The sequence below is a fragment of the Heterodontus francisci genome, chromosome 12 (assembly GCF_036365525.1).
Source record: "Heterodontus francisci isolate sHetFra1 chromosome 12, sHetFra1.hap1, whole genome shotgun sequence".
Taxonomy (NCBI): domain Eukaryota; kingdom Metazoa; phylum Chordata; class Chondrichthyes; order Heterodontiformes; family Heterodontidae; genus Heterodontus; species Heterodontus francisci.
Window position 1 is genome coordinate 84087166 of NC_090382.1, and position 14560 is coordinate 84101725.

The 14560-nt window shown below is 46.1% G+C and overlaps 1 protein-coding gene across 4 annotated transcripts in view; it reads right to left on the bottom strand.

Moving 5' to 3' along the window:
• Positions 1-14560, bottom strand: part of LOC137375964 (organic cation/carnitine transporter 2-like) — a 123100-nt gene that overhangs the window by 19400 nt on the left and 89140 nt on the right. For all 4 annotated transcript variants that reach the window (XM_068043770.1, XM_068043767.1, XM_068043769.1 and 1 more), the window contains one exon: positions 11531-11713. In XM_068043770.1, the coding sequence (XP_067899871.1) occupies positions 11531-11713 (183 nt within the window). The remainder of the gene's footprint in view (positions 1-11530; positions 11714-14560) is intronic.

The window sequence follows — 14560 nt, forward strand, 5'->3', positions numbered from 1 at the left end:
TTTTCTGGCAAATTTATATACCGCTTCCTTGGAACTAATGCTATCTCTAATTTCCCTTGTAAGTCATGGTTTGGTTACCTTTCCCGTTTTACTTTTCGCCAGACAGGGATAAACAATTGTTACAGTTCATTCATGTGCTCTTTAAATGTTTGCCATTGCCTATCCACCGTCATCGCTTTAAGTAACATTTCCCAATCCGTCATGGCCAACCCGCGCCTCATACCTTCGTAGTTTCCTTTACTAAGATTCAGGACCCTTGTCTCAGAATCAACTACATCACTCTCCATCTTGACGAAGAATTCTATCATATTATTGTCGCTGATCCCCAAGGGGTCTCGCACCACTAGATTGTCAATTATTCCTTTCTCATTACACAATACCCAGTCTCGGATGGTCTGTTCTCTGGTTGGTTCCTCAACGTATTGGTCCAGAAAACCATCCCGTATATACTCCAAGAATTCCTCCTCTATGGTATTGTGACTAATTTGATTTTCCCAATCTATATGCAGATTAAATTCACCCATAATTACAGATGTTCCTTTATCACATGCATCTCTAATTTCCTGTTTATTGCCATTCCCAACATCACCACTACAATTTGGGTGTCTATATACAACCCCCATTAATGTTTTTTGCCCCTTAGTGTTTCTCAGCTCTACCCATAAAGATTCCACATCGTCAGAGCTAATATCTTTCCTCACTATTGTGTTAATTTCCTCTTTAACTAGCAATGTAACTCCACTGCCTTTTGCTTTTTGTCTGTCCTTCCTAAATACTGAATGTCCCTGGATGTTGATTTCCCATCCCTGGTCACCTTTTTTTAAATTCATTCATGGGATGTGGGCGTCACTGGCCAGGCCAGCCTTTATTGCCCATCCCTAATTGCCCTAACTGAATGGCTTGCTAGGCCATTTCAGAGGGCATGTAAGAGTTAATCACATTGCTGTGGGTCTGGAGTCACATGTAGGCCAGACCAGGTAAGGACAGCAGATTTCCTTCCCTAAAGGACATTAGTGAACCAGATGGGTTTTTACAACAATCGACAATGGTTTCATGGCCATCATTAGACTAGCTTTTTAATTCCAGATTTTTATTAATTGAATTCAAATTCCACCTTCTGCTGTGGTGGGATTTGAACCCATGACCCCAGAGCAATACCCTGGGTCTCTGGGTTACTAGTCCAGTGACAATACCACTACGTCACCGCCTCCCCCTTGCAGTCCTGTCTCCGTAATCCCGACTATATCATACCCGTTTACATCTATTTGCGCGATTAATTTATCCACAATATTGCGAAGGCTCCTCGCGTTAAATCACAAAGCCTTAAGGCTTGTCTTTTTAACATTACTTTTGTCCCCTTCCCAATATTTTTCACTGTAGCCCTGTTTGATTCTGGCCCTTGATTTCTCTGCCTATCACTTTTCTTATTCCCCTTACTGTCTTTTGTTCTTGTCTTTGATCCCCCCTCCTCTGACTCCTCGTAAAGGTTCCCATCCCGCTGCCATTTTAGTTTAAACCCTCCCCAATCACTCTAGCAAATACTCCCTCGGACATTAGTCCCGGTCCTGCCCAGGTGTAACCCGTCCAGTTTGTACTGGTCCCACCTCCCCCAGAACCGATCCCAATGCCCCAGGAATCTAAAACCCTCCCCCTCACACCATCTCTTCAGCCACGTATTAATCCAATTATCCTGCTATTTCTACTCTGACTAGCATGTGGAACTGGTAGTAATCCTGAGATCACTACCTTTGAGGTCCTACTTTTCAACTTACTTCCTAGCTCCCTATATTCTGCTTTTAGGACCTCATCCTTTTTTTTTAACCTATGTCGCTTGAACCAATGTGTACCACGACCACTGGCTGTTCACCCTCCCCCTTCAGAATGTCCTGTAACTGCTCTGAGACCTCCTTGACCCTAGCACCAGGGAGGCAACATACCATCCTGGAGTCTCTTTTGTGACCACAGAAACGCCTATCTATTCCCCTTACAATTGAATCCCCTATAACTATTGCATTCCCACAATTTTTGCTCCTCCCCTGTGCAGCAGAGCCAACAGTGGTGCAACGAATTGGGCTATTGCTGCTTTCCCCTGAGAGGCCATTCCCCCCAACAGTATCCAAAGCAGTATACCTGTTTTGCAGGGGAATAGCCACAGGAGATTCCTGAACTGCCTGCCTAGTCCTCTTGCTCTGCCTGGTGGTCACCCATTCCCCTCCCGCCTGCGGTGTGACCACCTCTCTATACGTGCTACCTACAATACTCTCTGCCTCGTGGATGCTCCACAGTCTCCCCAGCTGCAGCTGCAGCTCCGAAACCCAGGCTTCCAGGAGCTGCAGCTGGATACATTTCCTGCACACATGCTGGTCCCGGGCACTGAAAATGTTCCCGACTTCCGACATGGAGCACGAGGAGCACACCAGGGCTTTGAGCTCTCCTGCCATGACTTAACCCTTTAAATTAAATTAAACCTTCTGGAAGATCTTCATGTCCAATAATATCAGTTACTCTAGCATCCTTCTTCCCTGGTCCTCGTTACTACAGAACTCCCTAAATAAAAACACTACTTACTACATTTGAAATAAACTTTCCTTACCTGAGATACTTACCCAGCTATTTAGAGCTGCTCCCTAACAGCAGTGACTCACCAACCAATCACCTTGCAGCTCTCCTGTGACATCACTGTTGGCTTTTTTTCCCAAACCGCAGGCGCTCTGCCGCTGCACTTTTAAACTCTGCCGGTCTCACTCAGTCTTGCTCCTTCCTGCTGCCGCTGCACTTATAAACTCTGTCGGTAACACTCAGTCTCGTTCCTTCCCGCTACCGCTGCACTTTTAAACTCTGCCGGTCTCACTCAGTCTCGCTTCTTTCCACTGCCGCTGCACTTTTAAACTCTGCCGGTCTCACGCAGTCTCGCTCCTTCCCGCTACACTTTTAAACTCTGCCGTCATTCGATAACATTCCAAGCAAAAGACTGTTAGCAAAAATGAAAAATGAAACCCAGAGGGTTGGAGATGCTCCATCGTTGAATACATTTAAGGCGGGGATAGACAGAATTTTGGTCTCTCGGGGAATCAAGGGATATGGTGAGCAGGTGGGAAAGTGGAGTTGAATCCCAAGATCAGCCATGATTGTTTTGAATGGTGGAGCAAGCTCAATGGTCTAACCTTGGTCCTATTTTTTGTGTTTTTGTGTGGATTTGGAGTCAACCCATTGGCATGAATAGGAAATTGGTTATGAGATAGGAAATGGAGAATAAGGATATTGGGTGTATAATTGAATTGGCATTTGTGACTAGTGGTGTCCCCCAGAAATCTGTACTCGGCCTCAGATTTTCACCTTATTTCTAAATGACTTGGACGAAGGACAGATAGGCATATATGCACATGTGCTGACAACAGTAAGTTAAATGGTACAGAAAATAGTGAAGATGGGAGCAGAAAATTGCAAAGGGAGTTTGATAGATTAAGTGACTGGGTAAAATTGTGGTAGAAGGGGAATTTTGTTCAATGTAGGGAAGTGTGAGATCAACCACTTTGGACCTAAGAATGAAAGATCAGAATATTTTCTAAATGGTGGGTTGTTAGGAATCATATAGGAGCAGAGGAATTTAGGGGTCCATGTACAGAAATCACTAAAAACTAGTGCACAGTTACAAAAAATAATAATTACAGTTTAGCCTTAACTCAAGGGGCTGAAGTACAAAGAGGTAGAAGTTATGCTACAGTTGTGTAAAGCTCTGATTAGACCCCACCTGTAGTATTAACATTCAGTTCTGGACACCGCACCTCAGGAAGGAGATATTTGCCATGGAGGGGCTGCAGTGCAGATTCACTAGAATTATATCAGGGGGAAAAGGGTTACATTATGAGGACAGGTTGCATAGACTAGTCTTGTATTCCCTTGAGTATAGAAGACTAAGGGGTGATCTAATTGAACTGTTTGAGCTAACGAAAGGATTTGATAGGGTAGATAGGGAAACTATTTCCCCTGGTGAGAGAGTCCAGATCAAGGGGACATTACCTTCAAATTAGAGCTAGGCCATTCAGTTGTGAAGTCAGGAAGCACTTTGTCAGACAAAGAGTAGTAGAAATCTGGAAATCTCTTTCCTCACAAAACGGTTGAGGCTCAGCCAATTGAAAATTTCAAAACTGAGATCAATAGATTTTTGTTAGCAAGGGTATGAAGGCATATGGACTGACGCGGGTAAATGATGTTATGATACAGGTCTCCCATGATCTAATTAACTGACAGGACAGGCACGAGTGGTTGAATACGGTTGAATGAAAATGGAAGAGATTGCTGTATTGCCTGCGACTCAAAAAATATTTTCACAATGGGAATGTTTGCAGATATCTGGGTGTGATTCAATTCTGAATTAATCTCTAGTCGTTCTCATACTTTTGTTTTCTTTGCAAAGAAAAAAGTGATTCATAATCAATGCAATAAAGTAACGGGGTGGAGGAATGGCAACCAACAAGCCCTTCAATAGACCTGAGGAGGAAACTCTATGGCCGGAACTTTTTTGTTGGGCGGGAGGCCCTGTCCACTGTCCAAAATGTCGGTGGCGAGCCCGCCTCCCCCGGGACTGGGGAGCCAGACCGGGGTTTTATGCTCCCGAGGCCCTTAATTGGTCTTGGGTGGGACTTCCACCTCCTTGGGAGCGGTGGCCACTGCTGGGACTAGACCCAGCCATCGCAAGATGAAGGATGGCCCCGGAATTAAGGTAAGTTTTTAGGGCCTCGCCAGGGACAATCGGTCAGGCCCCGATTGCTGGGGTGGGGTGGGGAGAGTGTTGAGCGTTGGGGGTTCGGGGGCAGCCCTCTGTGGGGCATAGGATGTCCGATCAGGAGGGCCATCCCCAGCCCGCAAAAAGGCTGCCTGGTTTTACCAGGTAGACTTTTTGAGAACTCAGCCACCACCAGTCAAGGGTAAAATACAAATGGCGGTGGGCGGAGACACTTATGTGCCAGTTAATTGGCCACTTCAAGTATTCAGAAGAAGGAATTTTCCTCCACACAAGATCAGGTGGTAGGTTGTTCAACCTTGCCCGTTTAAGAGCGAAGACAAAAGTACGGAAAGTCCTCATCAGGGAACTCCTCTTTGCTGACGATGCTGCATTAACATCTCACACTGAAGAGTGTCTGCAGAGACTCATCGACAGGATTGCGGCTGCCTGCACCGAATTTGGCCTAACCATCAGCCTCAAGAAAACGAACATCATGGGACAGGACGTCAGAAATGCCCCATCCATAAATATCGGCGACCACACTCTGGAAGTGGTTCAAGAGTTTACCTACCTAGGCTCAACTATCATCAGTAACCTGTCCCTCGATGCAGAAATCAACAAGCGCATGGGAAAGGCTTCCACTGCTATGTCCAGACTGGCCAAGAGAGTGTGGGAAAATGGCGCAGTGACACAGAACACAAAAGTCCAAGTGTATCAAGCTTGTGTCCTCAGTACCTTGCTCTATGGCAGCGAGGCCTGGACAACGTATGTCAGCCAAGAGCGACGTCTCAATTCATTCCATCTTCGCTGCCTCCGGAGAATCCTTGGCATCAGGTGGCAGGACCGTATCTCCAACACAGAAGTCCTTGAGGCGGCCAACATCCCCAGCATATACACCCTACACAGCCAGCGGCGCCTGAGATGGCTTGGCCATGTGAGCCGCATGGAAGATGGCAGGATCCCCAAGGACACATTGTACAGCGAGCTTGTCACTAGTATCAGACCCACCGGCCGTCCATGTCTCCGCTTTAAAGACGTCTGCAAACGTGACATGAAGTCCTGTGACATTGATCACAAGTCGTGGGAGTCAGTTGCCAGTGATCGCCAGAGCTGGCGGACAGCCATAAAGGCGGGGCTAAAGCGTGGCGAGTCGAAGAGACTTAGCAGTTGGCAGGAAAAAAGTCAGAAGCGCAAGGAGAGAGTCAACTGTGTAACAGCCCCGACAACCAATTTTATCTGTCGCACCTGTGGAAGAATTGGCCTTTCTAGCCACTCCAGGCGCTGCTTCACAAACCACTGACCACCTCCAGGCGCTTACCCATTGTCTCTCGAGACAAGGAGGCCAAAGAAGAAGAAGAAGAAGGGCCTTGATTGGCCTGGGGTGGGTGGGCCGTTTCTCGCCACCCCACAAAAAATTGCAGCAGGGGCGGTAGGTGGTCTGGAATGGCTCCCCGCCACCTCAACTTTATGCAACACCCGCCACCAGCCCATTTGTTGTGGGGGCGGGTGGGCGTAAAATTCCAGCCTATAACTTCTGGATAGACACACCATCGAGGCAATGGGAGAAGGAGACATTTAAAGGGAGCTGCCAGCCTCAGGTTAATAGTGAGATGGCCAACCTCTAGTATTGTGAGTGATTACAATGTTCAGACATTCTGATTAATTGAAAGGACTTCTATGTTACTTCTTCTTAATCACAACATGAATGAAGGCATAATTTTCTTGTAAATTCACCCAGGTTCTTGTAACAATTCATTGTGATGATGCTTTCATTCAAACATCACTGCTATTCATCTCAAAGTGGGAGAATGAACAGTTAATGGTGGGAAACAGATATGCTGCTATGGGAAGGGTGAAGCTGGTAAGGTACTTTGTACATAATTCTTGTCTCACTTACCTCTTCATTTACACCACATGGATGTGAATGGTGTGGACTGTTTCAGTACCTGCATGGGTACCCATGCATTCACTTACTTTAGCCAATCACACCTTTCTTATGTGATATTTCCATTCAGGGAGTGATTGATATGCACCGATTGTCTGTGCTACTGCTCTTCATACTGCTTGCATCACTTTTCTCTGTATTGCCTTCATTACCCTTTTGTGCGGGGTGGGGGGGGGGGCTTTCTTTCTTGGATTCTAAGCATCCTTTTTCTCCTTCAACATTACCTTTACAAAACTTTAGAATATTGGGACTTTGACTATGTCAGACATTCCCAATGCTGATCCAGTTTCTGTCATTCTCTTCTTACTGTGCTCCTGCTTGTCTCTGCATCCAACACAATTGCTTGACCCTTTAAACTGCAGTGGTCTTTCGATTACTGCAGCTGCTGTGCACTTCTCTCGCACTGTGGCAGAAAATAATTCAGCAGCTGGATCACCTGGAACATGTCCTGCGTACCTAATTACCACCCCACACCACCCCACCATCACAATGACTGTTAATAAAGATCATGTGGGTAGGTGAAACCCCTGCCTTATGATGTTTCTGGTGGGCTAACAAAAGTCAAGGCCAAGTTGCCTGTTGCATGAACATGATTAGGACACTCAGATCACTATAATATAAAAACAACTTCAGAAAATATAGAGCCAGTGTCACTGTACTCCATTGTACAACTGAAGCAATTGTGACATTGTCATCATCAAAAGATTTGTATAGCACCTTTCACAACCTCAGGATGGCCCAAAGCACTTTACAGCCAATGAAGTACTTTTGCAATATAGTCACTGTTTTTTTTTATGGGATGTGGGTGTCTCTGGCTAGGCCAGCATTTATTGCCCATCCTAATTGCCCTTGAGAAGGTGGTGGTGAGCTGCCTTCTTGAACCCACAGTGCTGTTAGGAAGGGAGTTCCAGGATTTGACTCAGCGACAGTGAAGGAACGGCGATATAGTTCCAAGTCAGGATGGTGTGTGACTTGGAGGGGAATTTGCAGGTGATGGTGTTCCCATGCATTTGCTTCCCTTGTCCTTCTAGGTGGTAGAGGTCACAGGTTTGGAAGGTGCTGTCTAAGGAGCCTTGGTGCGTTGCTGCAGTGCATCTTGTAGATGGTACACACTGCTGCCACTGTGCGTCGGTGGTGGAGGGAGTGAATGTTTGTCGATGGGGTGCGATGTTCTGGATGGTGTTGAGCTTCTTGAGTGTTGTTGGAGCTGCACCCATCCAGGCCAGTGGAGAGTATCTTTTTTTTAGATTTAGAGATACAGCACTGAAACAGGCCCTTCGGCCCACTGAGTCTGTGCTGAACATTAACCACCCATTTATACTAATCCTTCACTAATCCCATATTCCTACCACATCCCCACCTGTCCCTATATTACCCTACCACCTACCTATACTAGGGGCAATTTATAATGGCCAATTTACCTATCAACCCGCAAGTCTTTTGGCTGTGGGAGGAAACCGGAGCACCCGGAGGAAACCCACGCAGACACAGGGAGAACTTGCAAACTCCACACAGGCAGTATCCAGAATTGAACCCGGGTCGCTGGAGCTGTGAGGCTGCGGTGCTAACCACTGCGCCACTGTGCCGCCTGACTTGCCTGACTTGTGCCTTGTAGATGGTGGACAGGCTTTGGGGAGTCAGGAGACGGGTTACTCACCGCATGATTTCTAGCCTCTGACCTGCTCTTGTAGCCATGGTATTTATATGGCTACTCCAGTTCAGTTTCTGGTCAATGGTAGCCCCTAGGATGTTGATAATGGAGGTTTCAGCGAGGGTATTGCCATTGAATATCAAGGGGAGATGGTTAGATTCTCTCTCGTTGGAGATGGTCATTACCTGGCACTTGTGTGGCACGAATGTTACTTGCCACTTATCAGCCCAAGTCTGGATATTGTCCAGGTCTTGCTGCATTTCTACACGGACTGCTTCAGTATATGAGGAGTCGTGAATGGTGTGGAACATTGTGCAATCATCAGCAAACATCCCCACTTCTGACGTTATGATTGAAGGAAGGTCATTGATGAAGCAGCTGAAGATGGTTGGGCCTAGGACGCTACCTTGAGGAACTCCTGTAGTGATGTCCTGGAGCGCAGATGATTGACCTCCAACAACCAAAACCATCTTCCTTTGCGCGAGGTATGACTCCAACTCTCCAACGGAGAGTTTTCCCCTGATTCCCATTGACTCCAGTTTTGCTAGGGCTCCTTGATGCCATATTCGGTGAAATGCTGCCTTGATGTCAAGGGCAGTCTCTCTCACCTCACCTCTTGAGTTCAGCTCTTTTGTCCATGTTTGAACCAAGGCTGTAATGAGGTCAGGAGCTGAGTGGCCCTGGCAAAACCCAAACTGAGCATCACTGAGCAGATTATTGCTAAGCAAGTGCTGCTTGATGGCACTGTTGATGACACCTTCCATCACTTTACTGATGGCTGAGAGTAGACTGATGGGGCGGTAATTGGCCGGGTTGGACTTGTCCTGCTTTTTGTGTACAGGACATAACTGGGCAATTTTGCACATTGCAGGGTAGATGCCAGTGTTGTAGCTGTACTGGAACAGCTTGGCTAGGGGCGCGGCAAGTTCTGGAGCACAGGTCTTCAGTACTATTGCTGGAATAGTGTCAGGGCCCATAGCTTCTGCAGTATCCAGCGCCTTCATTCGTTTCTTGATATCACGTGGGGTGAATCGAATTAGCTGAAGTCTTGCATCTGTGATGCTGGGGACTTCAGGAGGAGGCCGAGAGGGATCATCAAATCGGCACTTCTGGCTGAAGATTGCTGTAAATGCTTCTGCCTTATCTTTTGCACTAATGTGATTGGCTCCCCCATCATCGAGGATGGGGATATTTGTGGAGCCACCTCCTCCAGTTAGTTGTTTAATTGTCCATCACCATTCACGGCTGGATCTGGCAGGACTACAGAGCTTAGATCTGATTCATTGGTTATGGGATCGCTTAGCTCTGTCTATTGCATGCTGCTTACGCAGTTTAGCATGCAAGTAGTCCTCTGTTGTAGCTTCACCAGGTTGACACCTCATTTTAGGTATGTCTGCTTCTGCTCCTGGCATGCCTTCCTGCACTCTTTATTGAACAGGGTTGGTCTCCTGGCTTGATGGTAATGGTAGAGTAGGGGATATGCCGGGCCATGAGGTTACAGATTGTGGTTGAGTACAATTCTGCTGCTGCTGATGGCCCACAGTGCCTCATGGATGCCCAGTTTTGCATTGCTAGATCTGTTCGAAATCTATCCCATTTAGCACGGTGATAGTGCCACACAACACGATGGATGGTATCCTCAATGTGAAGGCTAGGACTTTGCAGTGGTCACTCCTACCAATACTGTCATGGACATCTGCGGCAGGCAGATTGGTGAGGACGAGGTCAAGTATGTTTTTCCCTCGTGTTGGTTCCCTCACCACCTGTCGCAGACCCAGTCTAGCAGCTATGTCCTTTAGGACTCGGCCAGCTCGGTCAGTAGTGGTGCTACCGAGCCACTCTTGGTGATGGACATAGAAGTCCCCCACCCAGGGTACATTCTGCACCCTTGCCACTCTCAGTGCTTTCTCCAAGTGGTATTCAACATGGAGGAGTACTGACTCATCAGCTGAGGGAGGGCGGTAGGTGGTAATCAGCAGGAGGTTTCCTTGCCCATGTTTAACATGATGCCATGAGACTTCATGGGTCCGGAGCCAATGTTGAGGACTCCCAGGGTAACTCCCTCCCTACTGTATACCACTTTCCCGCCACCTCTGCTGTGTCTGTCCTGCCGGTGGGACAGGACATACCCGGGGATGGTGATAGTGGTGTCTGGGACATTGTCTGTAAGGTATGATTCTGTGAGTATGACAATGTCAGGCTGTTGCTTGACTAGTCTGTGGGACAGCTCTCCCAACTTTGGCACAATCCCCCAGACGTTAGTAAGGAGGACTTTGCAGAGTTGACAGGGCTGGGTTTGCAGTTGTCGTTCCGGTGCCTAGGCCGATGCCGGATGGCCCGTCCCGTTTCATTCCTTTTTATTGACTTTGTAGCAGTTAGATACAACTGAGTGGCTTGCTGGGTCTGGAGTCACGTATAGGCCAGACCAGGTAAGGACAGCAGATTTCCTTTCCTAAAGGACATTAGTGAACCAGATAGGTTTTTACAACAATCAACAATGGTTTCATGGCCATCATTCGACTAGCGTTTTAATTCCAGATTTTTTATTAATTGAATTCAAATTCCACCTTCTGCTGTGGTGGGATTCAAACCCATGTCCCCAGAGCAATACCCTGGGTTTCTGGGTTTCTAGCCCCGTGACAAACCACTCCGCCACCGCCTCCCCTATAATGTAATATTGTAATGTAGGAAATGTGGCAGCCGAATTGCCCAACAGCAAAGTCTGACAGTCAGCAGATCTGTTTTCGTGATGTTTGAGGGATATATATTGACTACAGGGAGAAATCACCTGCTTTTCAAAATAGTTCCATGGGATCTTTTACATCCATTTGAGAGGGCAGACAGTTTAATGTCTCATCAAAAAGAGAACACCTCTGGCAGTGTAGCACGCCCTCACTACTCCACTGATTTAGCCTAGATTTTGTTCTGAAGTGTCTTAACTTTCTGACTCAGAAGTGAGAGCGCTACCATTGAGCCTTGACTAACCTACCTAAAATCACAGAACTCCAGAGTCAGTGAAATCTAGATCTGTCTAAGAATTTGGAATAGATAAAAGGTGCATTCAATTGAACCTGTAGATCATATGAAAGAGTTCCAGAACTGATAATGCAAAGAGTATGCCTATCATTTGGGAATGGCCTGTGGGTGTTAGAATCATGCAAAATTTCCTTATATTCCACCATATATTGAAGTTAAACTGTTACTTTACCAAGATAAAAAACGTAAGGCGAGACGATGCTGCCCAGCCTGGAAGCTGTCAAATTCACTCCGACACCTGTGTTTCTTATCACGGTTGGGTAGAGTTCAGCAGTATAGGCATAAATTATGGCAAAAGCGCATGTGTTTGCAAATTTTCCAACCATCACCAGCACTGTGGCAAGTATTGAAAGATCTAGAAAAACCATAAGTAATGTTAAACTTGGTAAAAGTTGCAGTGGTTTGCAAGCAGCTGTCTGTATAATCCTGTCACACACTTAACACACAGGCTGATTTTTGGAATATTTGCTTCTGGCACGGATCCTCACCATATTGGGAATTCATAGTGGTGCTCCCCATCCATTAAAATTAATGGATGGAAATGCAGGCATCCACAATTTCCCAATATACGTTGCTAAATGATGAGATTCTGCACAGACTTTCAAAAGGGAATTGAATAAGTACCTGAAGATAAAACATTTCCAGGGTTATGGGAAAAGGGCAGGGGAGTGGGGCTAGCTGAAACGCTCTTGCAGAGAGCTGGTGCAGACTCGATGGACCGAATGACCGCCTTATGTCCTGTAATCATTCTATGATTTTATGAAAGTATGCATTTATAAAAAAGGCTCCTTAATGCTGGTGTTACAATTACTGGGCTGGCGGCAGTGAGGTACATTTAATGAAGGCACCTCACTCATTCTGGCCAGGTTCCAACAACAACTATAACTTAAATTTATATAGCACCTTTAAAAGAGAAAAAGCTGCTTCACATAAGTATATCCAAAAAATAGATGCTGAGCTAATGAGGAGAGATTAGAGGAAGAAAATGGTCAAAACAATTGAGTTTTAAGGAAGCCCCGAAAGGACGAGAGGGAAGTGATGAGGCAGCAGGGTTAAGGAACAAATTCCAGAGGGTGGGACTAGGTGACTGAAGATGTAGCTGTCAATGATGGAGTGAAGATGTGAAGGGGATGCATAAGAAGCTGTGGCCAGATGAACAAAGAGGTGTGGGGTTTGGGTGGGGTGGGGGGTGGATGGTGGCGGATGCTTCTAGAGCTGGAGAAGGATATACAGTTATGTAACGGTGAGACAATAGGATTTAATCACAAGGATGAGATGTTTAGCTTTGAGGTACTGGGGACTGGGAGCCAATGCAAGTCAACGAGGACAAGGGTGATTGATGGACTTGGCATGATATAGGATACAGGCAGCATAATTTTGGATGAACTAATATTTTTGAAGGGTGTAGGATGGGAAGCTGGCCAGGACGAAAGTGTAGTATTCAAGTCTGGTGGTGACAAAAGCACAAATGAGGGTTTCAGTGGTAGAGGAGCTGAGATGGGGCAGAGAAGGGCAATTTCACAGAGGTGGAAATAACTGGTCCTGTGATAGAGAAAATGCATAGTTAGAAGCTCAACTCAAGATCTAATAAGAAATCAAGGGTATGAACAGTAGGGTTCAGCTTGAGGCAGTGGCCAAGTAGGAGGATGGAGTCAATACTGAGATTATGGAGTTTGTGGTAAGGGTGGAAAATGATGACTTTGATCTTCCTAATATTTACTTGGAGGAAATTGTGGCTCATCCAAGATTGGTTGTTGAATAAATGGTCTGACAGTACAAAGCTAGTGATGGGGTTGTGGATGGCGTTATCCTCATAGGTATGAAAGCTGACTCAATGTTTGTGAATGATGTCAACATGGGGGCAGTGAGGAGGAGGGGGGGGCCATGGATTAAACCTTGGGTTTCCCAAGGTTGTGTTGTGGAGTGGAAAGTGAATCCAATTGTGGAGGTCCTTAGGCTCTGATCAGATTAGTGGGGGAAGTCCCAGGAAGCTCAACAAGATATGAGAGGCATTGAAGGATCATGGTGTGATTGGGTCTGTCAAAAGCTGCATAGAGGTTGAGGAGGATAAGAATAATGCACCATGGTCACACTCACAGCGAATGCTGAATGTGACTTTGTTTCAGGCAGTTTTGATGCTGTAGCAGAGGTAAACACCTGATTGGATGGATTCAAACATGGAGTTGCAGGAGAGATGGCCACAAATCTTGGAGGCCACACACATTCAAAGCATTTAAAAAAATTCTTTCATGGGATGTGGGCATCACTGGCAAGGTCAGCATTTGTTGTCCATCCCTAATTACCCTTGACAACTGAGTGGCTTGCTAGGCCATTTCAGATGGCAGTTAAGAGTCAATCACATTGCTGTGGGTCTGGAGTCACATGTAGGCCAGACCAGGTAAGGGCAGAGGATTTCCTTCCCTAAAGGACATTAGTGAACCAGATGGGTTTTATGGCAATCGACGATACTTTGTGACACCATTACTGAGACTAGCTTTCAATTCCAGATTTTTATTAATTAATTGATGAGGAAAGAGTGGTTGAAGAGTGGTGGTGATTTATAAGGGCAGAGATCTTGGTGAGCTTTTTGAAAAAAAGGGATAATAATTCTGATTTTGAAGGGGATAGTACCTAGGGAAGAGGTATTATTTACAGTATTAGCTATAAAGAGGACCAGGAAGCAAAATTGGGTGGTCAGAACACTTGTGACATTGTGTGAATTTATGATTTTCATAAGTTGATAGGTGAGGCTTCTTGCCAGTAGTATTCTAACTGATGCATTATACAACTAATGCCAGTGCCTATACTTAGCACTGACCCTCTGAAACTCAATGGAAACCAGAGCACGTTGTGTTTGAGGCTCAATTCTCCCAAGAAAACAAATGCCACATCTATTTACCGGTGTGAGCCAATAGCAGGGGCGGCAGTGGGGGAGATGTGGATGCACCAGTAAATTTATACAGAATAGATTTACTGCAAAACATAATGTATGCCATATTCTAAGAAGTGAGTGTCAGCTGCTCCACATAGATCCTCTTAAGCCGAGCTGCCTGCAGATACTGGTCAGAGCACGCACGAGGCACGCTCCAGCTAGTTCAGTCCATTCAGCGTCCAATTGAAGTTGTAGAATCCCAATTTCCATTTTAAATAGGCCTAATGTCTGAATGCTCTGGCTGCTGAATGGTTGGTCCTAGTACACATA